The 27,695-nt window shown below is 35.6% G+C and overlaps 1 protein-coding gene across 1 annotated transcript in view; it reads left to right on the top strand.

Moving 5' to 3' along the window:
* The first annotated feature begins 14,758 nt into the window (after positions 1-14,758).
* The window catches only part of ASXL3 (ASXL transcriptional regulator 3), a 147,178-nt gene continuing 134,241 nt past the window's right edge, over positions 14,759-27,695 (top strand). Inside the window, exon 1 of the mRNA XM_055324133.1 lies at positions 14,759-14,835. Coding sequence (XP_055180108.1) covers positions 14,780-14,835 — 56 coding nt within the window. The 5' untranslated portion in view covers positions 14,759-14,779. The remainder of the gene's footprint in view (positions 14,836-27,695) is intronic.

The following is a 27,695-nucleotide window of genomic DNA, read 5'->3' as shown; positions in this document are numbered from 1 at the left end:
CACCATTGAGAAAGGAAAGCAGACACTGTAATAACACCTCTTTCTTTCTCTTTTTCTCTCTCTTTTGGCCTAGGGGAATGCGGGTAGAGGGAGCACTCCCACTAAAGGATTAGATTTCCCAGTCTGTCTCAGAGATTCCTGTCTACATTTCCCTTTCATTGAGGGCTCAGTCACCCTCCGGCTGTTTCCCACCAGTGTCCACTCTCCTCTAGATATAGCATAGAGAAACTCTTGACAGCCGACAGACTCCCCATTGAGTCTTACCCCTTCATGTAGCAAAAGGAGGGGGGGTGGGAAGGAAGAAAACTTGTCTTGAAAGCTTGCAGACTTTCACACCACAAGGAATGTGTTGACCATATGCATCTTAAAACCAGATGAAAAATGTTTGTCCAGCCCTTCACCTCACCAGTGTGTAGCCATATCTGTTCTATGCTCTAAAGCAAAGCCTCTAACCAGATTTCCCATCAACTTTCTACCAATCTTTTGCTCAAATAAAGATGGAGTTGTAATACACAGTCCGATACATGTTAAATTATATTGTTCATTATGACATAATTTATCAGTAGGGGACATTGATTTTCACAGAGAATCCCTTCAAAATTTTTGGCCTTTATATGGGGACATATTAATTATAATTACCATAGACAAGGCCACCTCTGAATTGCTAGGGTCACGAAACAGACTTTCATTTTCCTGTTTTAATTTCCAATAATATGGAGATAATGTGTTTTATATTTATTTCCCCTTTGCGCTAGGATACCTACAGAATATTCCGATGTTTGTTCTCCTGTATGTCCTTTATACCTGATGGCAGATGCAATTATCTCTTAAAACCTGAATGTCAGGGTAGTTAGCAGAACTCTCAGAGCTTTTCCTATAGATAGCCTCTATAGGGAGGATTTGATTCCTTGTCGGCCCACTGCCTACTGCCTGTAGTTGAGTGGATCTAAGAGAAAAACATCTGGCCTAATTTATCTTCAGGCATAATTTAATAATGCTGAATGGCAACCTCTGGGAAAAATCTAACTAAGACTTTATGTAACCACTAATTTAGAGTTGGTTAATAGGTAATTCTTATTTGTATTTCTTTTGAAGGAATAGATATTTTGATCACATCAGAGCTAATCATTTTTCTTCATCCTGACATCTAAATGTGGTATTATAGTATAATGAGCTCCCAGCCTGGTTGTATGCAGAACTCAACTGGCAAAATCAGAATTGAGGAAGGCTACAAAGCAATAGGGACTATCTGATTTCATAAAGAATCTTTTGTTGGCAAAGGTAAGTTTTAATGCTCCATTGCCTCCTTAAAGAGACTCAGTCCATATTTCATATCAACAAATATTGGCTGATTGAAACCAGTTCTGTTTGCTTTGTGCCCTGGTAAATATGGCCTTTATTCTTCCATTACGTAGTTTAAGAAAAAAGACAGAAAGGGGTGTAGGATGGAGAGGGTTGGAAAACTTGGCTAATATTAAGGTCAGTGGTACATTAAGTAGAATATAAAAGTAATTGCCTCAAGAATGTATGTAGCATAAGTCTAGATGCAAAAACTTAAATTAGATCTTAATTACTTGAGTATAGTAAATCTGGGGAGAGATCTTTGACTTGGTTTTTAGTATAAACAGTTATGCTAGATTTTTACTTTATGGGTACAATTAGAAACAGGGATGGACATATCACATAAGCCTTTTGGCCCTCAGAAGGCCTCTAGGATATATCACAAAAATATTAGGATACCTGCTTCATATTATAAAAATTTTGGCCCTTTTCTGAAGCCTGGGATTCAGAAATTCTTTTAGCTATTGCTCATCAAAGTTGTGTTCTAGGTAAAGACATCTTACTGCTAGAATGATTTATAGCTTTACCTGGTGAGTTCTCAATTTATACAGTTGTTTAATTTTTTAACTATGTGTCTGGATGAATCAAAGTGCATATTTGACAAAGGGCTAATATTCTGCATTCCCAAGTTTTATCTTATTAAGAATTTGGGTTGCCAATGATGAAGAAGTGTTAGCAGTAGCTACTCTTTTATTTATCTTCTGAAGGAATAAAACATTAACATCAGGCTTAGAAACATGTGTTTTGTACTTTTAAAAGATATCCTGTGAAAAGAACCAGCTAAGAACTTAGTAATTAGTATAATGCACACATTGGTCATGAACATTTGGTCATGGACAGTGACTAAAATCCAACTCTAACCGAGTTAGTAATAAGTTGAATTTATTGGATGACTTGTATAAACCTGAACTAGCATAGGAGAACAAAGGTCCTTAGCAACACCTGGGAAGAAGGAGTGAATATGTCCAGGACTCCCTCATCTCTGTTTCTCTCAATACAGAAGCCTTATTTTCTGAGCCTGGCTTCTTCCACATGGCTAGAAACTTGGCTTCCAGCAAACCTCAGGCTCTCTTCACATGGGGTTATTATGAGAAAGCACCTGAGATTTACTTTCTTCAGATTTAGGCTAATGTGTCCTGGGGAAGATTGATAATTGGCCCTCCTTGTGTACCCAACCCCTACCATCTCACCACCCACCCCATCATTAGTAGATAAGTCTTAAGTATCTACAGGAATATGATAGCTCCTATTTAAATCAAAGTAAGAAAGGGCATTTTTCAGAAGAGAATAAGGAGTGTGTACACAGCACAATAAATTCAGTACATCCGTTCTTCCTTGTCATTTGTTCATCTTGTTTTCATTCGTTAGGCAAGTTTTTATTAAGTGCCCACCGTGTGCCAGGTACTAGAAATGAACCAGTGACCAAAAAGAAAAAAAATACCGTGTTGATTATTACTGTGTCCATAGAATCTGAATTATAATACCACCCTTGGAAATGGGGTATGTGTAGACTAAATTAGCATTTTAAATAAATATGAAAGAAAGCATAGGGTCTGGTCTCCTTCCTTTTAATTTAAATCCATTTCTAAGTAAAGTAGTGGTTTGCCACCCTCCTCTCCCTAACTATAGTAAACCAGAGGATAAGTGTCTCCAGAGATGGTGATGACATGTTTTATTGTATTTCATTTTGGTGTAAGTGTGTGCTTGGTAAATATTTGTTAAATCAATGAATTATTGAGGAAGTGATGTTGTTGTCTAACTATAGTCAGGAGAAAAGGATGACTATTAACTGTGACAAAGTAAGCATCATTGTCTTTGTCATTCTTCAACATTTAAGTGGTCAGAATCAAATAATTCTATATAACAAAGTCATTTTCTGCAATTATCTCAGGATATATTTTGCAACTAATTCCTTCTGGCAGCTACATCTGGATGCTGTGTCATTTCAGACGAGTCTGTGAGAATAACACTGAAGAATTTTCCTGACTCAGATTGAATGATGAGTAATATTTGCTTTGGAAAAAATTCAATATACTTATATTTTATTTTCTCCACTGTGCTTTACAGTATAAGGTGTATAACTGCTTTTGTTGCTGTTTGAGTATTCAGTTTTATTTTGTTCAAAACTGATTTTAAAATTATTTAAGTATTATATAATTTATATAAGCATAAATTATGTAAATGACATAATATAGAGATTAATAAACAATTTAAAGATTATGAAAGTCATTTGTGCTTATAAATATACAGATATAAAATAAGTATGACATTTCATCCTTTAACTTTTGGCTTTTTATCACTCTCCAGGGTAACAATTCTTAACTGCTAGAATAGTTTTATATGGTGTGAATGTGTGTTGGTTTGTGTGTATGTGTATGGACAACACATACACTTGAATACATGCTTTCTTTACATACTGTTTTACAGCCTGCTTATTTTTACTCATCACCTTCTCATGGATATCTTTCTATGTCAGTGCATACTTTCTTTGCAATGATAGTGTATTATTTTATGGTATGTATGTGCCTTCCTTTATCCTTTATTTAACTATTGCCCTCTTAGATTATGTCTTTAAAAAAAATTTTTTTTCGAATAATCCTTCATTGAACCTGCAGAATGGGCTGTAGATTTCTGTAAGGAAAATTCCTAAAGGTGAACAAATAAGTTGGCACTATTTACTACAAGATAGTATATTGTGATGGTGAATCACCTGAGTCTGAGGGCATGGATTTGAATCCCCATTGGCTTCTTACTTGGGAATAGTCTGACATAAGTGAATTAATATATGTGTCTCAGTTCTCATATCTACAGCATTAATACCTACCTTGATGAGTGGTTGTGAAAATTAAATATGTTAACATAATTCAAGTTCTTGCAAAATTACCTGGTGCATTTCTATTACAGAATGCTTTCTAGCATTCTTTTGTACTACCTTCTATTATTAACACAAGCACCTTGTAACAATTCCCAAGATATGGAAATTTAGGGTCTCAACTGATTGCTGCTTCAGAATGTTATTTTGAGGAAAATGCTGGCTTTGTCCATAGGTTTCCATGTAGACAGGTATTTAGTTTCCCATGTGTGGACAAAAATGCACATTAAGATCCTTAATTTTCATAATAATGTATTTTGCCACCTGCAAGCCTGGTTTTTAGAGTTATTATATCCATAGTAATAAAATATAAATAAACTCCAGGTAGAGTATATAATCCTAATTTAATTATATTGGACCTTGGGAAGACTGTCTACTTGGATTATTTTATTATTCTCAATTTTTATGAGAAGGTCTGTGACAAAATTTATAACTGTCTCATGCTTGCTTTGGTGAAACTCTCATTGAAGATCTTGTTCATAACCACCCAGTGCCACTTATATGAATTTCTATTGGAGACAATTCTCTTAGTTTAGAAATAAGAAAACCTTTATCATCTCTGACAAGCTAATATTTCCTTTGTTCAGCTAATAGGAGTTAACTGTTTCCTTCAGCATTTTAGCTGCCATGAAATTGGTATGATATTCCAGATCAGAGTGGTAGCATGATTTCTCAGTTTTGAAATATTTGATTATATATTTTTTCCTTTAAAATAGTGCAGAAAAAAATAAGTACTGCATATTTTTTAAAAAGGTGTCATAAAGTAACATAGAAGTTATATTCACTGTATTTTAGATGGGACATGAAATGATGAAATGTGAGCTCAATGACAAGACATTGAAAGAATCTGCAGATATGATGAGAAGTGCTGCTGATAATCATGGAGAAAATCACAGAGACAGGAGAATAATTGTCTAAGAATTGGACCACTGGGGTTCAAATTTTGGCTTTACTACCTTGTAGCTGTGGGACTTTGGGAAAGTTAAATAAGCTCTTTGCACTTTAGTTACTTCATCCTGTCATAAAATGAGGATGATAAGTGTCCCTACATGATATGGGGGTTGCTATGAGGATTAAGCAAGTTTATATATATGTTAGAATAATACCTGATGCAGAGTCACTGCTGAGTGTTTGCTATTATTATTATAAAAAGAGATATAAGAAGTGTTTGAAATCAGATTATTGAGCTTTATTTCAACTCTCAGTGAAATTCTAGAGTGTATTATTAAACAGATGACTGTAAGGATTTAGAAATGGAAGTAGTGATCCCTGGAAGGCATTATGGATTCTCTAAGTTAATTCATGTCAAACTAAATTAATTTATTTTGATAGGATTATTAGGCTTACATATCAGGAGGATGTTCCTGTTGGAGCTAAATTTCAGCCAGTCATTTGAAGTATAATTAAATGAATTTTTAGAAGATTGAACATCTATAACCAAGTATATTGATTGACTAATTAGGATCAGTCTAAAAGAAGATTCCAGCAGCAGCCACATGGTTGTGGCTTTGTTTTCCATTGCTTTGTTCATCCCTATCACAAGTAACTTGAAGAATTCATCACAGTCATACTCGTCAGATGTGAGGGTATCACAAAATAGAAAGGGAAACTGGACAGTTGAACAAGAGACTGATGATTCCAAAAGAACCTTATAAGGTAGGAAAAACAACCTTCACCTAAAAAGATGAAGTTTGGGTGCCTGAGTCAGGCACCCAAAGGTAGTCAGTTAAGAGCCTGCCTTCAGCTCAGATCATGATCCTGGAGTACTTGGGATCCAGTCCTGCATTGGATTCCATACTTGGCAGGGAGTCTGCTTCTCCTTTTCCCCCTCCCCTCTGCTTATGCACTCTCTCTCTCTCAAATAAATAAAATCTTTAAAAAAATAAAAGATGAAATTTGACTGAAATAACTATTTTTTCAAATTTGTAGATTCCACAAGTTTAGTTGGTACCTGGAGTAAAAGGATATTTGGGAATGATAAGATTTCAGAGCCCATAAAAATGGTTTGAAGCAAATACTAGTGCATCAAGCAAACATGAATTAACATCCAGTAGGTTGGGAAATATACCACAGAATTATGCATGTGATTTCAGAAACAAATGTTGAAAGATCTGGAAATTTTTGTTGGTTGATGGTATGAGGACTACGAGAAAGAGCAAGTATCATACTAGGCTGTATTAATATATTTATATGTTAGAGAAATGGAACTAATAGTTTCACTATATTGTATTATGTTTATGTATTTTTGTATTATGTTTATATGTTATATAAGCTACATTTAGAGTATTAATGGTATTTAGCTAATTTATTTCAATTAGTATAATTTTTAAAGCATTATTTTACAAGTGACACTGGCAAACTCAATGTTCAAAGGGTGTTTTTCAAGACAATGTCTGCAAACTATTTTATGTGAGAAAAAACAGAATTCATTAGCCTAGAGATAAAAGAAGACTGGGCCCTTAATAGTGTATTCAAACAGGTGGCAGTATATCATATGAATAAATGAGTGGGCTCTATTTTGTGAATTTATATAACATAGTCACTTTAAGCTTTCATGTTAGGAAAGTGCTTGTAATTTAATATTAAATAATTGTCACATTGAAAGGTGAAAACTAGGACTACATAGAAGTTATAGGAAAGCAGAATTTTTACCTGATGCACAGAAAAAGCTTTTCAATAATTAGTGGGTTTGAATAGAGTGCACTGCCTGCAGATTTCTGTGGGAGAAGCATTTCTTTCATTAAAGAGATGTTTTACTACTTAAAACAGGTCTCATATGTATCATAATTTAAGTAGTTATTAATATTTCTCTTTTACCTTTTTTAGAACATTGTAGAAATTCTAGGTGTCTCTTATTCTGTTTTCTCTTTGTGTTATAAGTAATGGCAACTGTTACAAAAGATTAGAAACTTAATGAGGGAACAGAGTTGCTGAAATCCCACAGGAAATTAGAATTCACCTCTCAGTTGTATAGAACTTTATCTACAGATTCAGGTAATGATCACTCTTTGAACTGTTCTAGGCCTCACAAAGCCATTTTTCTACTCTCAGCTGTGATTAGTTTTATGAGGCTGAGCAACTGAAGTAATCTTACAGATAGAATTTTTTTTTCTGATGGATATTCAATGCTTGAAAGTTTGTCTTTAAGTGTATATAGTTGGAAATAAGTTTTTATTGTAGTTCTGTATTTTTACTTGAATTGTAATACAAGTATAACAGGATAATTTGTCCCTGTAGTGTGCTTTTCTTTCCGGGTGACACAGCAGTGTCTAAAAGAGTGCCATATTGTATAGCCCATCTTGTTAAACACGGATAGGACTGTTGGATGATGAAACTAGGCACAGTGTGTGCACATTTACCTGCGAACCTGTATTAGAATAAGTATGGCAGTCGTAAGGCATGAGGGATGGCAATACATGGCTAGCCTTATTTGTAGAAGCTTGAGTGCAGTTTACACAGGAAATCTCAAAAAGAGACAACATCTAATGTCCTTTTTTTTTAAATATTGTTGTCCTCATGTTTCTAGGATGTGCTCAGAGGGGTTCCCCCCGCCCCAAGTCAGCAGTATTAACTAATGTTTATTAGCACATGTTGCTGTAGGCAGTCATTTGGCGTATTGGAATAGTAAGTGCTTTACATTCATTATTTTGTCCTCACAGCATTTTTACAAATGAGGGAATGAAGAAACTTAGATTCAGGGAAGTTAAATGTCTAAGGCAACTAGTGAGTAGGGGCTCTTGCTTCAACTGACTCCAGATGCCATAACCTTCTTGATTATGGCATAAACATCCCTAAGATAGAGTGACCGAAAGCATCTCCCCATATTAACTTGGTCTCTTTATAAGCGGACTTGGTCCTCCTGCCATCTGGGGATGTGGACAATAATGGAGACGAAAGCTTGCAGTGTAGCAAGAGTAGCGTTAAACAGCTACTATGAATTAATGACTGTTTGACAAGTGCTACCAATGGAAGGTACAGTTTAAACCATTATCTGCGAGCGAGTTCAAAGAAATATTCGATTGTTCTTAAGTGATAGACTGCTGAGGTGGGGATTATGAGGTAGGTACTGTGTATAATATCTGAATTATAAAGCATCAGTTTCTTCACAGCCCCCATGCCCTTAAGTTAAGAAGCAATTTAACTCAGTAGGAGAAGCAGACTTCAGTGTCAGGAGCCTTGGACTCATCACCTAGTAGCTGCCCGATGTTGGGGCACTTGATCTTCCTGGAGGTTGCTTCATTCTGGGTGAAGTAGGCCTGATTCTTAAGGATATTACAACAAAATTTCCACCTCTTTTAAGTCACATTCATAAATACTACTCCCACATATAACTTCCCCCATAAAAGTCATGCAAGTAGAAAAACTGCATCGTCTTTAAACCCTTAACTAGCAGCTGCATGTGTTAGGATTAGAGCACAACCTAACTGAGCTGCAGATATTGGGCAGTTGGCAAGTGCTGTCACTTCTTGCGTGATTGATTTCCTCATCTGAATATTGTCAGTGATCCAAATTCATGTTTCATCAGAATGACATGGACTTTTGGGGCTTCTTAAGAATAGCAGAAGTAGGGAATATTAAAAATAGGAATCCCGGAGTCTATTATAATATAAGTAAAGCTCCTACACACTTAGGACAGAATTGTCTAAGAAATATTAATTATTATTCTAATTACATTTAAACATGGTTGCCAGCAGTATTATCACATATACAAGTCCTCTCTTTCCACTTTTACCAGCTTATGATCTTGAACCAATTACTTCAACTTTGTGCATCTCCGAGAAAGTTAATCCTGCCTCCTCTATGCATCTCACCAAGTTGTTATAAGGGTCAAATAAAATAATATATGTTGTATGAAAGCAAATAAACTGTATTATGTGAAAGCACTCTTTAACCATAGAGAGCTATATAATGGTTTATTGTTATGACCTTAAATCGTTTACCTTATGACATGAGACTTTAAACAGTGAAACATTTGAATGAACTGCCAGCCTGAATTAAGGGGAGGACATATTAGTGTTAGAAAAGGGAAGTGAGCTAGATGCTGGATGCTCACTGAGGATTCCACAAATCTAATCGTGTATCATGGGATCCCTGGGTGGCGCAGCGGTTTGGCGCCTGCCTTTGGCCCAGGGCGCGATCCTGGAGACCCGGGATCGAATCCCACGTCAGGCTCCTGGTGCATGGAGCCTGCTTCTCCCTCTGCCTGTGTCTCTGCCTCTCTCTCTCTCTGTGACTATCATAAATAAATAAATAAATAAATATAAATAAATAAATAAATAAATAAATAAATAAATAAAATAATCGTGTATCATTGACTTGCTTTCAAATTATGGAAATCATCTTATTTTGCCATCTAATAAGTAAGCTCAGAAAATGTTATTTAGGGCCTGAAGGACCAAGATTTTAACCTCTAGATGAACATTGGTCTGGAGTGTTTATCTTAGGAATGCTTGAGATGAATTTTGTGTTCGAAAGACACCAAGGAAATCTTGAGCAAACTTTAAGATGTTTAAACCCCTTTACTTATTAGAGTAAAATGTTTAAACCTAAAATATAGAAAAATACATTCTTAGGTTGGCCTGTAACCTTAATCATATGGCAAACTATCTCTCTCCTTCTCTTAACTAGATTACTATCCTTTTTTTGCAGGTTTTTTTTTTTTCTCCTACTGGGACATGTAGAAGTCTGGAGGAGGAGTTTTCTGGGATAAGTCTGTCTTGTCTCAAAGTAGTAGGAGTCTAGACATTTTTTGAGATAGGCTCTGAGATGGTTACATCAATAGAGAAGGTGAAATCCAGTGGTGTATTTGGCAATTCTATATGTCTCTTCAGGGCCTTGAAAAATACTAGGGGATTCATTGGTAGGAAGGTAGCAGATTATATACAAACTTTGTATCCCTCACCATGGAAATCCCCCTTTATAGAGAGTGATGCTAAATTTGAAACCTACTGTGGAGTATTGCTGCAGAAGAAAGGCAAAGGAGGACTGAAAGGACTTTAGTGCATCAGGCGAAAGCATGAGACGTATAAGACACAGCTCCTAGAGAGTAAGAGTAAAGTGGACTCACAAATATGGCTTGAACACAGGAGGGCAATTTGTTTTTACAAAGAAAGGAAAGGCATTTTATGTAAAGATTAAGCACTGTGACAGACCAATTTGTATAGAAGAGACTTGATATCTGGCCAGTAGTTTCTAATTACAGTCTTCCCTTGGCAGGGCAGCTGATAGTTGTAGCTATGGATATTCTTTGGGAAACTCAGCAGTTTGGGGGGGGGGCTGTATTTGAGGAAATAAATGACAAAGCAGCTCAATTTTCAGCAGAATTTTTTGAAAGGGACTAGAAAAGATCAGTTTTTATCCAAAGTAAATAATGTAGGAAAGAGACAACATGGAAGTGTTGGAAAGGAGACCCAATTCACATTATTTATAGAAAATATGATTCTGTACTTCTATACAGTTAGGACTATTAAGAATTCAATTAGATGTTCGTATAGATAGTAATTATCACAATTCAATGGCTTTTGTGTGTCTTCCCAATAAAACGTGAGAATATTATATGAAAAAGTGTATTCATAGTTGCAACTGAAAATATAAACAATAAAATGCTTATTGCAGTTTATAAAACAAAACTTAAACACATGGAACACTGTGTAAATTGCTTAAAAATTTAATTAGATGTCTCATTTAATTCCAATCTAAATTTCATCTGGAAATATAAAGAAGTGAACAATTAAAAATTTAAGGAATAATGAGAGCAGTGGCTGAACCAGATAGTGAAGTGTATTGTAATATTAGAGCAATTCAGAATGGTGTAGTGCTGGCACTGCAGTTGACTGAAAGTTCAGGGGATCTCTGGATCCTGGATGAGCCCCAGGGACAATGAATGGTTTGCAGCCTAGTTTTTAGACACCCTGAAGATTGCCAGAAGTGCCTTTGGCCATTAGAGGGAATAATATGGGGGCTCTGAGCACTTTCATCTCCACCTTAACAAGAATAGCTTGCTTTTGTGCATTTTATATATCGGGTTCCCACATTTATTTGGTTTCCCATCCAAAAGAGTTTTCATTTCTGTAGTATTAATATATGGTAGAGGATGACTCAGGAACCATGACTAGCTTAGGAAACAAATTGTAGTGGGGGGATCTTGACTTACTTATAGGTGGTGGGCTTACGTTGGTGTTTCACCTTGCTACAAAATAATAAATTCCAGATGAATTAAAAAGTAAAACTATAAATATACCTTAAAAATATTTGTAGATATTTGCATGTTCTCTGGTTATAAGGAATTTCGAGACATAAGACAGAAGTCACAATGGAATAAACTGATGGAGCGTTGATGGGAAAATAGAAAACTTTGCAAATCTCCCTAAAATATCCAAAGAAGAAGTAACAAAAAGAATAAATATTATTAATATGCAAAGTAATAAATACTATTTTACTATATGAAGAGCTTTTTATACATCAATAAGGAAAACAAATATCCTGTCGTATTGCATTTGATATTAATTTGGGGAAAAAAAAACTTTGTCTTCATTAGTATTTGCAGAAGTATGATTAGAATAACAATGAGCCATTGCATTTTGACCTAGTAAGTTGACAAATACTACTAAAAGATTATACTGAATATTGGTAAAGTTGTGGTAAGAGAGGCAGTTTTAGTTCTGCTTGGTGGTAGTATAAATTGTTAAAATCTTTTTGGAAGCAGTTGGCTGTGTATTGTGACATGACCAAGCTCACATCATTTGATTCAATAATACTCTAAGAAAGTTATATTCAATATATCATTTATTAATTTAATTTTTAAAATGATACAAATGCCTGTCTTCAGTAAAGTGTTAATTATGATGACATTTTGAAGAATTCATATTACATGGAGAAAATTAAATAGCTAACAATATGTGCACATGCTGTATATAAGTATATTAGATTGATATATGTGGATGGGGAAAAACTAAAAGGAAGACACAAATATTAGCAGTGGTTAATATTCTTGCCTGTAGGCTTATGGGTACATTTTGTTTTCTATAATACAGGTATGAGTTTGCTTTTTTTTTTTTTTTCCAATTTTGACTATCCCAAAATAAGGTCATTTTAAAGGATTATCACCGATGGAAAATGAGAATTGTATTTTCTATTTTGCTGTGTTCGAGTATGGCTGCCTGTGAGTCTGATTCATGTCTCTACCATGTGTCTCATTATTTTGACAGTATCAGTGTTCTTTTCTGTGAAGGTGATTTCTCTTTCTCTCTCTCTCTCTCATCCTGTTCATGTCCACATGGCTAGTTCAGTGACGCTTGTTCACGACCAGGAACCTCTCCTTCTCTGTCTCCTTTCTCTGTCTTGCAGGAACTCAGGGTGGCTTCTGGTGTTCTGTGTGGCTTCATCATTTCCTTCCCGCCTCTCATCCACTCCACAATGTAATTCTTGGCACTTTTACTTCCTTTGTAGAGTAGGATGTGATGTCATAGAGAAGGGGACAGGGCTATCCAAATTCTCTCAATTGCGGGGAGGAGCTGCCCAGGTGTGCTGAGGGGCCTGTACTCAGGAAGAGAAACAGGGAGTCCTCCACAGTGAGTAACCCCACTTTTGAGTGCACCCAAATTTCCCTCAAAACGTTGCCCGGTACACTGGAGTTTCCTCTTTGGCCCTTTCTGGATTTAATCAGTTTGCTTTTTGGCCATTCCCAGTTCAGCTCAATTTTCCTCCTTTCTCTACCTCGTCCCCTCTTCTCCTCTTTCTGCAACCTGCACCTCTTCCCGATGGTTTCCCTCTTCCTTGCTTGCTAACGTGTGTGTGTCTGTTGACCTTCTGCCCATCTCTCCCAGGAGAGACCATGTGTGTCCCCAGCATTGCTTGTCATTTGGGGTGATACCCGCCTTGTATATAGTCCATGTGCCCATAGCATCCCCTTTCAACAATTCATAATTATGCACCGTTCTGTGTATGGTTCTCGTTTTACAAATTCTGTCAGCCTTTTTGTTTCCATGTCTCTTTCTTTCCCACCTTTCCCCATGATCTAATCATCACCCCTTTGCAGCTCTATGATGCAGTTTCCTTCTTGCCTTTTTTTAAACCAGTATTTTTACACATTAGTCCTCTTCCCTATACAGCTATGCCTATGTTTCTTTGTTCCCCTTCCCAGGCTTCAGTTTGGCTCTCCAGTGGCCTCCTTTGAAGACAGGTTTCCTTCTTTCCTGTTGATGTACTTGTTGCCATACCCTCTTTCTAGAGTAGATCATATTGCTGTGTTCTTTAAAGGACTTACCGACTATGGCTAAGGGATGGATCTGGGCTGGGAAAAGTGGGGACGTTTCCTGGGAACCAGAGAAGGGAGTACAGGAGAGAGGCACTACTGGTGAGGCAGGGCAGGCTGGATGTGAGGCCTTGATGAATAGAATCTTTGCTAGTGCTAGTTGAAATTTGGCCATGATAGTAGGAGAGATCACAGAACTATTTGGAGCAGATTCAGAGCCTTTTCAATTGTTAGTTTTCAAAGTAACCCTGTTGATAATTATGATCATCCTAGTAAATAATCACAAATTAGAATTCTGGAATGTGCAGAACCTTCTGTACAGCATCTTTAAGTAGGTGTTGTCTACCCTTGGAGGAAGTCATTGTGAGGATATGTGTAGACTTGTTTCTCATTCCCAGAGGTGGCCCCTGAGTCCGTGCTGGTGAACAGTGTTTATTGCTTTCTTTACAGGTAGTTAAATCCCTGGATAAATACAGGAATTTGATTTCCAGGTCTGATGGTCTAATGCCTATGGAAACAGTGAGCTATGTCCCATGTATTCCCCACACTTTAAAAGAACTCCCTTCCACTAAAAAATAAGGAGGCCAGAAGGGGAGAGAAAGAAAAATGGGACTCAGTTCATAAAACTGAGATGGGCTGAATGGGAAGAGGAAGGGGTTTACTTGAAATTAATTGAAAAAGGCAGAAGAAAGGAAACTGAGCTGAACTGGAACACACAGTGTAATGACTTACTTGGGTTTCTGTATGTATGCTTTTTTTCCATTTTGACCATGAAGGATTTTTTTTTCCTCATTTTTTTTTAATACAAAAGAAGTTGATAAAACTAATCCAGTGAGGTTATTTCTAACTTGCACTTTGTTCTCTGCTATTGGTAGTGTTCAGGCTCCATGTTTACAAAGTCCTGGAAGTTTAGAAAACATTTTAGTAGCCTGAAAGTCTGTCTTTAACCATAAAATATTAGCAATTTTAAATAAAATTATATACATTTATTAACTTGGTTTTTTCAGGTTTCACATTTCTTTCTTTTTTTTTTGTGGGTGTATGCCTTTGTGACATTTTTTTTTTAAAATAATGACCCCCAACCCCATTGAAGAAATTGCCATTAATTTCCAGAAAAAAATTACATTCTCACTTTGGATACCTGAACTGTGTGATGGGATCTTATTTTGACATATCAGCCCCTCCCCCTTTAAAATGTTAAGGAACAATTGCATGATTCACACATTTTTATTTTGTATGCTTCCATACAATAATCTAGGAATTTTATGTTTATTTTTATTTTTTAGGCATTAGAAAAACACCCCAACTCACCAATGACAGCGAAGCAGATATTGGAAGTTATTCAGAAGGAAGGGTTAAAAGAAACAAGGTCAGTATTCATATTTACATTTTCTATATTCATTGCTACTAATTGCAAAGCAGTAGATGTATCTAGATTTGATACTTTAGTTGATTGTGGAGTAATTACCTGAAAATTCTTTTGTGATTGCCAAATATTTGGATGACCCAATATTTCCTTAGGGCTGCCTGTTGGCTTAATAAATTACATTAGACAGGTTAATATAGAAGGTACTTTGTCAACAAAGAGCTCTGCTATATGAATAAGTCCTTCATTGAAGTTACTACTCTTTCACTGTGTCTTGTAAAAGGAGATTTTGTTTCTGAAAGTAAAGAGGAACACTTTTATAGGCTTAATAGATCCCAGGATATAAAGATTAGGTCACTGTGATAAAACTCGAAGTGCTGTCGTTGAAAATTTAGTCCTCTTATATTTAGAATTCCTCTACTTGGAGGGTCATTAATCAGCTATTGAGTCTTTAAAAAAAATAACAATTTTATTGAGATATTCACATACCATAAAATTCACCCTTTTAAAATGTTTAATTCAGCAGTTTTTAATATATTCACAAAGTTGTGCAGTCAACACCACTATCTCATTTTAGGACATTTTCATCATCCTACATGAAACTCCATCCCCATTCCCTACTCCCTTCTGCCCCTGGTAACCACGATTCGACTTTTTCTGTCTATGGATTTGAGTATTCTGGACATTTCAAATAAATGGAATTATACAGTATGTAGCCTTTTGTATTTGGCTTCTTTCACTTAGCAAAATGTTTTCAAGGTCCATCCATATTGTAGCATGAATCAGTATTTCATTCCTTTTTGTTGCCAAATAATATTCCATTGTACACACACACACACTGCATTTTGTTTATCTATGATGATCCTTTATTTAGTAATTAATTTTAGTTTTGGCTTTTGCAGTCAGTTTAGGCCCAAATTGATGGTACTACTCAAGGAGAAAAAATAAGTTTGTTACAAAAGAAACATAGAGTTGTCAAATGAGTGTGTAATCATCCATGTTACATAGAGTCAATTATTTTTGCATGAAGTTGTCTACCTACAAGCCATTGAGCATACAATAGTTGCAACTTAGTGAAAATTAAAGCTGATATCCTCCTGGGGTCAACTTTACTAAAAAAAAAAAAAAAATCAGTATTACCTGTAACGGCTTTTACTATAAAGGGTGGGTAACATCAGCTTCTAGTTCTTTAAAATACATCCTTTGCAAGTTTGATCTGTGAACATCACAATTTAGAGGAGTGTAGGACATCTGGGCTCAAATTTTCATCTCTCTGTTGAGGCTTTTTCTGCCCATTCTGAATACACAGCCTAAGATAACATTAACTCCACCATTTGGAAGAGTTGCATCTTTAACAAACTGAAGGCTACAGTGGGGAGAGAAGTTGCTGACAGAGCCTAGCAGCTCTGGTAGGGGTGATCCTGTTCTTTGAAGCCAGATGTCAGTGGATGGCGTTAGGGAACAAAATGGAGACACTTGGAAATTAATTTTCTCTTTGCTGCCTGTCAAAACCCTGAAAATATTTATGCCATTTAGAAAGCACTGAAAATGTTTGTGCAGCAGCCAAAAAAAAAAAAAAAAAAAAAAAAGGAGGTAAAAATCTAAGGATATGAACTCCTGTTGAATGTGGGCCATGTGCCAGTGGAATCTGCCAACACAGACATAAAAAGCATCTCCTAGAAGCAGACATTGGAAATTTGTTCATTACGATACTCTCCTCAACAGGAGTGACTATGCTGCCATCAGTTGCTATGTACCTTGAGATATAGAAGTCCTGTACCATGCCTCTGAACAGCATTTTAATTACACTTATTGCCAGAGCATTATTTCATATTTTTCAAAATGCTGGTCTTCCCAGAATGGTATATTATAAAGAGCTTTACGCACATGTAGGTAACAAAACAAAACACAAAACAGCTTCTTTAGAGTAAAGAATTCTGAAATGTGAAAAAAAAAAAGTAACCTGCTATTTCCCTGAATATAACCCTCCTTCTCTACCCCCTCCACCCAATTGTGTCCTTCCATAAAGAAAAAAAAAATGTTGTTACAAATACTGATGAACCAGTATGGTAATATTGAATGTGCCTGCAAGAATTTACAAGTTGAATAGGAAAGGGAACGGGCAAAGAAAGAGACCATAGTTATATTTAAGTTCTATTCTGTAAAATCTGCTCTGCACTGAAGGTCTTCAAACTACACATTTTACGTTATTTCTTTCTGCTTTCTTTGAATCTTCTCTCTCTTGCCAGCCGAGACCTGTTATTTTATGGCCAGTGTGTCTGTGACCACTCTTAAGACCCTTGTTTCCTGGTTTGCTTATTAGAATCGTCTCTAAAATAAAAGTACATGTTTTGAGTGAGTTTTGGGCTTTGGTACCTGTTATGTAATGTTTTAGGGAGCAGATTCTGACATTTATTTTGCCTACTTAATGTACTCTTTTGCTACCTTCCAAGTTCTTAAATGTTCTCCAAATATTTATGGTAGCTCAGTAAACGAAGTGTAACTGCATCTATTTTTCTTAAGTTACATTTAGAAATCCCGTCATCATAAGGCCATACATAGTTGTTTAATTTCTAGGTATGTATTTATGATGTGTTTTCCACATCATAATGCGAGTTTAGTTTACGCCTGATTAAATGGAAGGGAATGTTTGTGACAGTTACTTAAGGTGACCATGACCTACTAGTGGTTTCTGAGGATGAGAGGTCATGATAGTGGACCTCCCCCAGACAGTCCATCACTGCACCTTTTCTAGAAAACAGAACATTGGTCTTTATCCATCGTCATTCTGAACCTGGATTTAAAGTAATGCCATTTGTTTCAAGTTCCATGGGGCTCCTTCATTCCATGTGCCAGACAGCTCTCCTGTAGTGTTGACCTCATTATCCTGTAATTTTGTCCTTATTTGTCTACCTGTGCCCACCTGTGGGCTCTTTAAGGGCATCTAACACTCCTGACACTCAGCAGATAGTCAATCAATATTTGTTGAGTAAATAATCTTCTTTTTCAAGATGTTAATTTTCCCGTGCTTAGTGATGACTTTAGCTTCCATTTAGGGTTAGAAGCTTCTTTTTAATGTTATATGTTATATTTTTCATCCTATTTAATACTTTGTGTGTTTTAATAAAAAAGAACGTAACAGTTTTGTGGGAGCCCTGTTAAATTCATGCATGCTGATAATCTCTGGCAGATTATATGTGAGCAAGTAAGGTTATTGTGCTGTTGCCTGTTTTAAGACACTGTAAGTGCCTCTGGTTTGAGCTTGTAATTTGTAATAAAAAAACACCAATAATTTTGGCAAAGCTGATATGAGTATTTGAATGAGTTCAGTATATGTGATATTGTTAATTTATTTGCGATGAAATTCTTGACATATTATGTTATCTTTTCTTCTTTTCAAGTGACATTTTAAATTGCATGCTTTTCAAGTAGACATGATAAAAAGAGGACAGCTTTTCTATATCATGTTCTATGTATCTTTTTCATGTTATTGATGAAATTTGTAGTGTGTGATTAAATTCTGTTTGGAAAAGACAGACTGAAATAAATACTTTCCATGTGGTTTACAAAAAGGTCAGAAGGACATATTATTTTTGTTGAAAAAAATAGCATGGCATGGTTTTCTAGAATTCTTAATGAAAATATATTTGGGAGGTCTTAGTTCCTTCTGTATAACATAGAACATTTTTATCAGTATAATTTTATTCTGGTCCACCTATATATTTGCTTTACTGAGTATTTCCAAGCTTTTGCTACTTTGTATTTATGAGTTGTGAACAATTAATAAGACATAGATGTTTGGAATGCTTTTCAGATGATCAGAACCTTACTATCAATGAAATAGCCATATTGCTTGTATAGAGGGGGAAAAATGTGCATATTCCTGTCTGCTGCTTTTGTGGATGGATATTTGATATGTCTGATTGGACTGCTTGACTAAACATTCCCACTTCCTCAGGGAGTTAGGGTGCTACTGTCGAATATGATCTTGTCTGCAGTAATTTTAGTATATGTACTGCCAAAGAGAGCACTTGTCTCCAGTAATCGGAAATATGTTCATAGAAAAACAGGAGTAACTCAGGTTACCATGTTGGTTTGGATGGCATTTGGGGTTGTCCTAATTCTGCTTTTCTGTTTTTGGTTTGCTTATTCAGAGGTTCTAATTCCTTTACAAAGAGGACTGAGGGATTTTTGATGCCTTAGGATATGTTTTTCTCTGCTCATGTAATTTTTAAAGTGATGCTTCCAAAGAAGTATGTGCTCCCATATAGCGACACATCCAGGGGCAGCAAGGTTAAGGAGTGAGGCTCGCAGCACTTACCTAGTGAGAACAGAACAGCTATTCATCAGAGAGGGATAATTTCTTATGTGCTGGGCATTATCATTACAAGATACCTGTCATTAATGTAGCATGAACCTTGATTTAGTTTTCATATTATTTACACATAGGCAAATAGTTTGCGAATGGAGGTAAAGCAGTCATAAAATAAAGGCAAAATAAAAATCCAACACACCACACACGAAACAATAAAAAAAAAACCTCTGTTTTGGGGGTAGGGCAATATTTATGAGGTACATTTTTACAAGATTATAGATGCCTTACTTAAAAAAAAATCTGTTAGATTTCATCAACCATTTGCAGAGCAACAGCCTATAATTACATACCACAGTAGGGATATTTGAAAAACTTTATAAACAGTCTCTGTTGTGTTTAGTGTTACTTGAAATATGGACATATTTTTGATTTTGCAATGTGGAACATGCAATTGACAACCCAGATTTTGCAATTATTCTGGTATCAATGAGAAGTTTTTATTCGCACTCATAATTCTTGGAATAAATTTGTTTTTAGCTACTTGCCTTAGGTTTTGCATGTCTTCTATTTTGCAGTCTGTGTTGTAATGTGCTGAAATTAGGATCTCTACTTCATACTGTGTTTTATTAAAGATGTTGCATTTTTCTAGGGGGATAAATGTCAGAAAATTCTATTACCATGTATAGTGACAAACAATAAAATTTCTTGGCATTTCTCTTGGTGAGATTTACGTTTCTAATTAGTACTATAGGAGATGATTCTAGCTGCTGAAATGTTTTGTCTAGAGATAAGAAAGAAACACAAATAATTTCTACTGCAAAATCAATTCTTATCTCTAGACTCCATGTTGGCATCCGTCCTTTCACACTGAAATGGTGGTCTGGTTTGTGCTGAGGCATTTTAGAATTACAGTGTTAACTCACAGTGTCACCCATGCCATTTGCTAACATCTAATCCTCTCATTGTGTAAATGGTGTGCACAGTCAGCTACTTAGAAGGGGCAAATCAGACTAATGGTGTTATTAAACAGAAACATAGGACAATCTACATTTATTTTTGCATGCGTATAGTTGTGTGAATGTAAGTGTGTAAGTGAGCCTTGAGAATAACTTACCTCTTCTCTGATATAAAATTTTACTTGTCATCATTACTCAGATTAGAATTCCCAAACATTCATTCTCAGCTCCTTTCTTCGATGCTCCCTTGGCCAGTCTGTTCTTGGGTAGTGTTAGTTCTACTTCCTAAATACGTCTTTCTTTCTTTGTATCCCTACTCCTTGCCATTCAGTCTTTGCACTTATAATATTTTAATGAGATTAATACAGTATCTTCTTATCTTGTCTCTTTAAACCCAGTCTCCCCCATTTTAAATATTTTGTTTCTCAAACACACACTACCATTTACAGTAGAATTTCTTAACTGATCATCCACAATATTCCAGAGAATATATTGCACCTAGCAAACTATGAATCAAAAGATACTGTCCGTTGTATGATTGGTGATAATTAGATGAAATTGGGTACAGTACGATTTTCCTAGTCACATGATACCTAAATAAATATGCATGATAGTCTGATAATGTAGGGTTTATGATATAAATAATGAAAACAGACATTATATCTTATAAGGTATTTTGAATTGGCAATCTGATCATTTATATATATTTAGTTCTTCTGAAGAAAACATCACTTAAAATTTCATTCATTGGGACACATAGGTGGCTCAGCGGTTCAGTGTCTGCCTTTGGCTCAGGGCATGATCCCAGGGTCCAGGATCCAGTCCCACATCGGGGTCCTTGCATGGAGCCTGCTTCTCCCTCTGCCTAGGTCTCTGCCTCTCTCTCTTTCGGTGTTTCTCATGAATAAATAAATAAAATCTTTAAAATAAAATGTCATTCATTGGCATTGTGTGTAATTAACTTGCTTTAGATTAAATGGTATAAAACTGGTTAAATAAGAATTCAAAATGTGTACATGGATATCACTAATTGTTTAAAAATTACTTCACAGTCTGTCACAAATTAAATTTTATTTATTTATTTATTTATTTAGTTAGTTAGTTTCAGGTGTACAACATAGCGGTTTGACAGTCTTCTACATTACTCAGTGCTCACCATAAATGCAATCACCATCTGTCACCAAACGTTATTACAATATTATTGACTGTATTCCCTATGCTATACTTGTAATTGATCTCCATGACTTCATTATTTTAAAATAAGGAACTTGTACCTCTTAATCCCATTCTCCTAGTTCATCTAAAAAAATTTTTTTAACTTTAAGTTACTTTTCTTATTGTGAAAAAGTGATTCAGGGGAATAAGATTATATATTCCCTTGGAAGCATTTCCTGAGTTAAAAAGTAATTATGTGAAACATTACCTTACAAGGTAGAGTTCCAACTCCTAGCTCTACCTAAATCAGACGGGACATCTGCAGCTTTAAAGCTTAAGTAGCCAAGCATCTGTTATTGTAGCCACAGGTAATTACTTGTCTTCCAATGCCACATTTCCCATGTTATCTCTTTGTGATTTGGGAAGGTAGAAGTAGAGCCCAATGAGGAGTTCCTGAACCATGTCACCCTGTCATGTGCTTGCATGCGCATAGTCACATGCGCTTCCAGCAGTCATCACACTGTTCCATAAAAGATTGTAAGATTGGGCTGCCGAAAGGAGAGGTAGCACTTTTCAGAGAGAAAAAGCCTCACGCCAAGATAATACATTTGGAACAGACCTCTCCTTTGTTCCCTGACTGAAGTCATATTAATAGTGATTGGCTTAGTCTGCTCAGGCTGCCACAACAAAACACTATAGACTGGGTGGCTTAAACAAGAGAAATGTATTTTTCACAGTTCTATAGGCTTAAAGTCTCAGGTCAAGGTCCAGCAGGGTAGGTTTCTGGTGATGGGTCTCTTCTTGGTTTGCAGAAGGTCCCCTTTCCACTATGTGCTCACTTGTCCTCTCTGGGTGTGTGTGTGTGCAGGGAGAGGGAGGGAGCTCTTCTCCATCTTTTCTTATAAGGACACTACTACTATTGCATCAAGGCCCCATCCTTACTAGACTTCATTCAAAATTCATCATTTCCTCAGAGGCCTCATCTCCAACTATAGCCACATTGGGGGCTAGGGCTACACCATATGAATTTTGGGAGCACAAAAATTCAGTTCATCATAGTGATTGAATATGAAACTAGAGTGCCAAAACTCACACATAAGATTTCTAGAATTTTGAATATCTGATTAATATTGGAGTGTATTCATAACATTATGCTTAACACTGTATTGTGCTTCTGTTTTTATATACTCCTAATATGTGTTTTCATATGTTATTTTTCACATAAACCAGTAGAATACTTGGCTTAAGTTTTGTGTTCAAATACAATGTGTATATTCATACAATATAAATTGATTTGGCTTTTATTTGAAGCCTTTGGTAAAAGTAGCTGTGCTGACTGCATATAGCCCTCAAGGCATCAATATTCACTAAGGAATGCAATTATAGCTATGAAATGGCCATTTCTTAATACATCTTTTTATTCTGTCAAGCTTTCTTTCTCCATTCTTCCAAATAATTGAACAAAAAAAGGTAATTTAGGTGATTTCAGCTTTATCAAGATCTAGGTATAATTTACTCCAGAAATACTGAGCACTCTATAAATATTTCAGTGCAGAAATAGAAGCAGAAATGGATATAAAATTACATTGTATGTGATTCTAAGTATCCTATGCAGATGAAAACCTTTGGGAAGGAATAGGCATTAAACTGGGATGATTTTATTTAATTTTTTTCTAACTGGTATTTTTCTCTTTATCTTTTAATTTCATTGCTTGTGCTTTTAATTGCCACATGCCTATGATTTTAGTTTTGCCTCATTGTTTTGAACTTGACAACATAATTCAAATGCAAAACAGTTGATATGCTGACATGGGGACTTCTTTTTATAGTTGATTTGTTTTCAGGAGAATAAAAATTACGATGCTATGTTAAGCCAGGTTTTCCAAAGCTACCTTGTGTAATTCTAAGAACAAGTCTTAGTTCTTTCAGGACAATTAAAGATTATTTATCCTGCAACTCCTGAGATGCCTAAATGCAGAATCAAATTGATAATCATGGACTGAGATTCTGCCTCAAGTTCAGGTGATGTCTATCAATATTAAAAAAAAAGAGTTAAAAATCTGTTCTAGATGCTGTGCAAAGCTTGTACTCAGGCTCTGCCCAGTTCTTAGTCTGACCAGGTGAGTAGGTGCAGAGCTTTGTCTCGTGATTGGTGGTCAAATTAGAGGACATCAGAGAAAAGAAAATAAAGTTGTGGAGATGTAGGTTTCAGAACATAATGGTAATCAATTAAATACCTACTAAGTTCCTACTCACTGTGCTCACAGTGTTAGATCCTGAGGTTCTGTGAACATGCTTTAAGGCATGTATTCATTCCATTATTAAGCACATGCTATGTTATTGAGAGGATAGAGGTTGCTAGATTAATGAATGAATAAAATGTAGTCCCGGTTTTTGAGGATTTAACAACACAGTTCTGGACCATTTTTCTGCGTCATTTAATTAGGTCTTTTCATCTCTTCTCTGTGAAGCATGTCTTCAGCCTAGTGCATAATTTTATTTATATACATATAAATATATATTATATATATTATATATATATATTAGTTTTTAAATTTAGGAATTTCTAATTCTCCCTTGAATTCTTGATAAGATATTTGATATTCCAACATATCAAGAAATATTGTCTTTCCATCACAAATATAAGGCCATTACTGTAAAGAATTTACATATCTATTCATTAATTTGTTTGGCAGAGAGCTGAGATACTATGCTTTATGGAGTATGTCAAGCAAGTTAATGAGTAAGGGCTTGATGGTTAAAAGGATTCCTAATTTTTAAGTCATTTGCTTATATTATATTGCTAAGGACTGTACATGAATTATATTTTTAGAAACATTAAGGTGGGTTGATGATATTTTATTTTCCATTTAACTGATAGGGAAATTGAAGCAGGTGGGGTTAAGTAAGTTGAGACAGCTAACAAGTGGCAAATCATGGATTTGATGTCTGATACAGAACCACTTGCACTGAACCTTTTTAAATATTTGTAGCCTTAATCTAATAAAATTTTGATTAAGGAAGGTATGGGTTATGTGATTCTATTAAGTAAATCACCCCCACCCCAAACATATCCCCTTTAGCAGCTTTTTAGGCTATGTCCAAAGTGAGTATGACTTTGAAGATTTGGGCTTACAGACAACAGCAAGACATATTTGAATGTACCTTCTTACTGTTTGCTTTAGAAGGTCAATGCTGTGAGGTTAGGAAACATGCCTCAGGTAATGGGAGGACCAAAGACTCCATAGGATTCTCCCCATTTTATTGTTGATATTGGACCTACAGATTGAAGCTTGTTTCTGGGGAGCTTGCAAATTGTGACTAGCCAAAACATAGTTGCTGACAAATTGTAGATAATCTGAAAGGGAATTTTAGAGGGTGGCATTGACTCCATTGGTGCAACAACCGAATGAAAATAGGTTGGGTTGACTAAACCATCCTTAGATGGGGGTAGGCTAAGTTATTAACATTGTTCTCCTTTTAAGAAGTACATCTAGGGGATGGAAAAGAGGCCCAAGTGAATAAGTGAGTCTGGTTTCAGAAGCAGCATTAGGCCTTTTTTGGAGAAATTATCTTACGCAAAGAGTGACAGATGAATTTTACTGTCCTTAGTAATCTATATCATGACCATTTATCCATCCTTCCTCATCTCATCCATCCATTGTGTTTCTAGCGGAAGATATAAAAATAATATTCTTTCCTTTTTACTTTTATTTTTCATTTTTCAGAATAAAATGAATGTACAGGAATGTAAAATTACCAAGCAGAGAACATTCTCCTTCAGTCCACTATAGCTAACCTGAATTCATTATTTAGTTCTTTTCTAGCATGTCTGCATGAAATACAGCAATTTGTACGATGATTATTTTTCAATTTCTTGCTTAATTTGTGTTTATTGAAGGTGACCTGCTGGTACTAGATACAGAAAACTGTCATTCATGAAGATGTGTTGGAAGAAGCTGTTGCTAGTGGGAAAGTCTAAATGGCTCCAATCTTAAATTCTGAAGTGTTACGATAAACAGGGATCACTTTGGAATCCCCTTACACCTCCACACCAAGAAGGAAAGTACTGAATCAGGAATACAGAAAGTACTATTTGGAATTACTTAGAACAGTTTTCACTGCTCAATTATTCTATCCAGCCTTAATATTAGAAATGTTAACTTGATTTTTTAAATTAGGATTTATGTAATACACTATTTTTAGATACTACTTTTTGAGCAGCCACCCATAACTTAGTTTTCAGTTTTATAAATTAGTTTGGATATTAGATACAATGGTATATTCTTACTTGTTTTCTCATAAAAAAGAGTGATGAGGAATTGTGAACTAGTATCTGTAGAAACTTGAATGGGAGTAGATAATTATTTTAAATCTAGTCCTTTCCTTACCCAATTTTCAACCACCTGGTCACCCAAGCAATTTCCAGTCTGTCTTAGAAGAGTTTTTTGGGATAGAAGAATAATGGGCTGAACAATTCCTAACAGCTGAAGAATTAGACCCTTTGTTAACATCGGGACTGTTTTACAGAAGAGGCTGTTTGCTGTTGTCATTACTACCCCAACTTTAAGCAATGCTTTTGAGAATTTATTTGAAAGCAAGTTTCCTTAAAAACAGTGCATTCAGAGCAGCCTCTATTATATCAGGTTGCACTCTGAGGTGAAGTTTAACTCAGTGCTATAATATTTCTGTTTCTGGGGTAAGGACTTTGCAGATCATATAGTCATAAACCTTTATTTTACAGATCAATAAACTAAGGTGTAGAGATGAGTGGTCCACTATAATAGAACTGGTAAATATTTGACTTATCTTAAAACTTAGATGAGGCTGATCAGTTTTGAATTTAAGAATGTCCAAAAGCCTAGTAGTAAGTGAAGGCAAGACTGTATAAAGAAAAGAAGATAAATCTTCTATTCTAAGGTACTATTAGAAAGAACATGTCTTTCAATTGATTTTCCTGAAGTGATGGGTTTTCATTGATCCAGTCACCCCTCTGTTACCTGAATTTATTTGCTTCCAGTAGTACATATTTGTAACACTGTTGGCAGAAGTTAGGGGTGTGAGAGAGATTGTACTGTAATTTATACTTCAACCAGAAATTTAATACTCTCAGATTTGGCCTCAGCAGCTCCTTGTTGCCATCAAGACCTTGCCCAAAGGACTTTGGGAAGAACAGGGGGAGCAGTTGCCTGCCATCACCTTATGTCCCTTCCTTCGTGGGCTGATGTAGATAGCCAGTGAGCTCAGTAAAGTATGATGCCTTAGATCATTTTATTAAATATTCTTATTCCAGTTATTCTTTGAAATGCCTGTAATATGAAGTAATATGTGAAGAAAGGGTGAATAGATTTGCCCAGAGACAGGTTGATGCAAACAGGTCATCTGGCAGTCATTCTCTGTTCATCTCTCCCCTCTGGGCTCTTACAGCTTGCTCTGTTTCTTCATTCACACTGTGATGATGTATTTTTGTTTAGTTATTAAATTTTCCTCTGTTCTCTGTAAAAAATGGATAGCAATTAAATATTTAGATGTAATCACAAAATTGAGTGAACCAAGAAGTCCAATGGGTAAATTGTCAACTAATGTGAACTTACAGCAAAAATCTACTTTTCACCTATTGATTCTTTTTTCTGACATTGATAATTTGTTTGACTTATAAATGAATCTCTAGTATATCAGTGTAGTATCGAATAGATATAATTATTTTATGGATTAAGTGAGGTTAAGCTCAATATAACTTGGAGCTATCAAATTCTTATGAATTCATGATATGTTGTTTTATTCCTCACTTACAATATGATAATATTGATTTCTGACCATAATTTTGCTACATCAGGATATTCAGGGAATTAGGTCCTTCTGTTTTATTGCTTCATTATCCTTAGGATTTTGTCCTCCTCCTAATGGTCTAACATGGCTTGCCACTGAAACAATGTTCTAAGAAGCGGCGGAAGGGACACATGCAGTCCCTTTATTGAAACCTTCTGAAAGCTAAGTGTATCAGTTTTCCTCTTGTCATTGGCCAGATACCGAGCTGCACTTAGCTGATTGAGAAGCTGGAGAACATATTCTGCTGCAGGAAATGTATTCCCAGCTAAAATGAAAGAGTCTTAAGTGTAGGGAAAGGTAGTTATTGAGAGAAAACTACCAGCCTCTGCTATGTCTGTTTTTAAATTAAATCTCATTCTTGGACTTGAATAGGTTAAATATGTATTATCATTTTTGACATTTGAAAACATAATTACCTATATACTTGACTTTGTGTAAACATTCTGTGTATGTTCAAGTCTTTCTGACTCTGCTAAGCCTGTAATGACCTTCACCATTTCTTGTCCTCCACAGTTCAATTCCAATGTCCAATACCACTTCCTCAGTAAAGAATTCTTTAATTCCAGCTCTAATTAATTATTTTATCCTTCCTATTCCATTATAACATA

The sequence above is a fragment of the Nyctereutes procyonoides genome, unplaced genomic scaffold (genome assembly GCF_905146905.1).
Source record: "Nyctereutes procyonoides isolate TBG_1078 unplaced genomic scaffold, NYPRO_anot_genome, whole genome shotgun sequence".
Classification (NCBI taxonomy): domain Eukaryota; kingdom Metazoa; phylum Chordata; class Mammalia; order Carnivora; family Canidae; genus Nyctereutes; species Nyctereutes procyonoides.
Note: the sequence above shows the minus strand (reverse complement) of the source record. Positions and strands in the feature narration are given on the sequence as shown.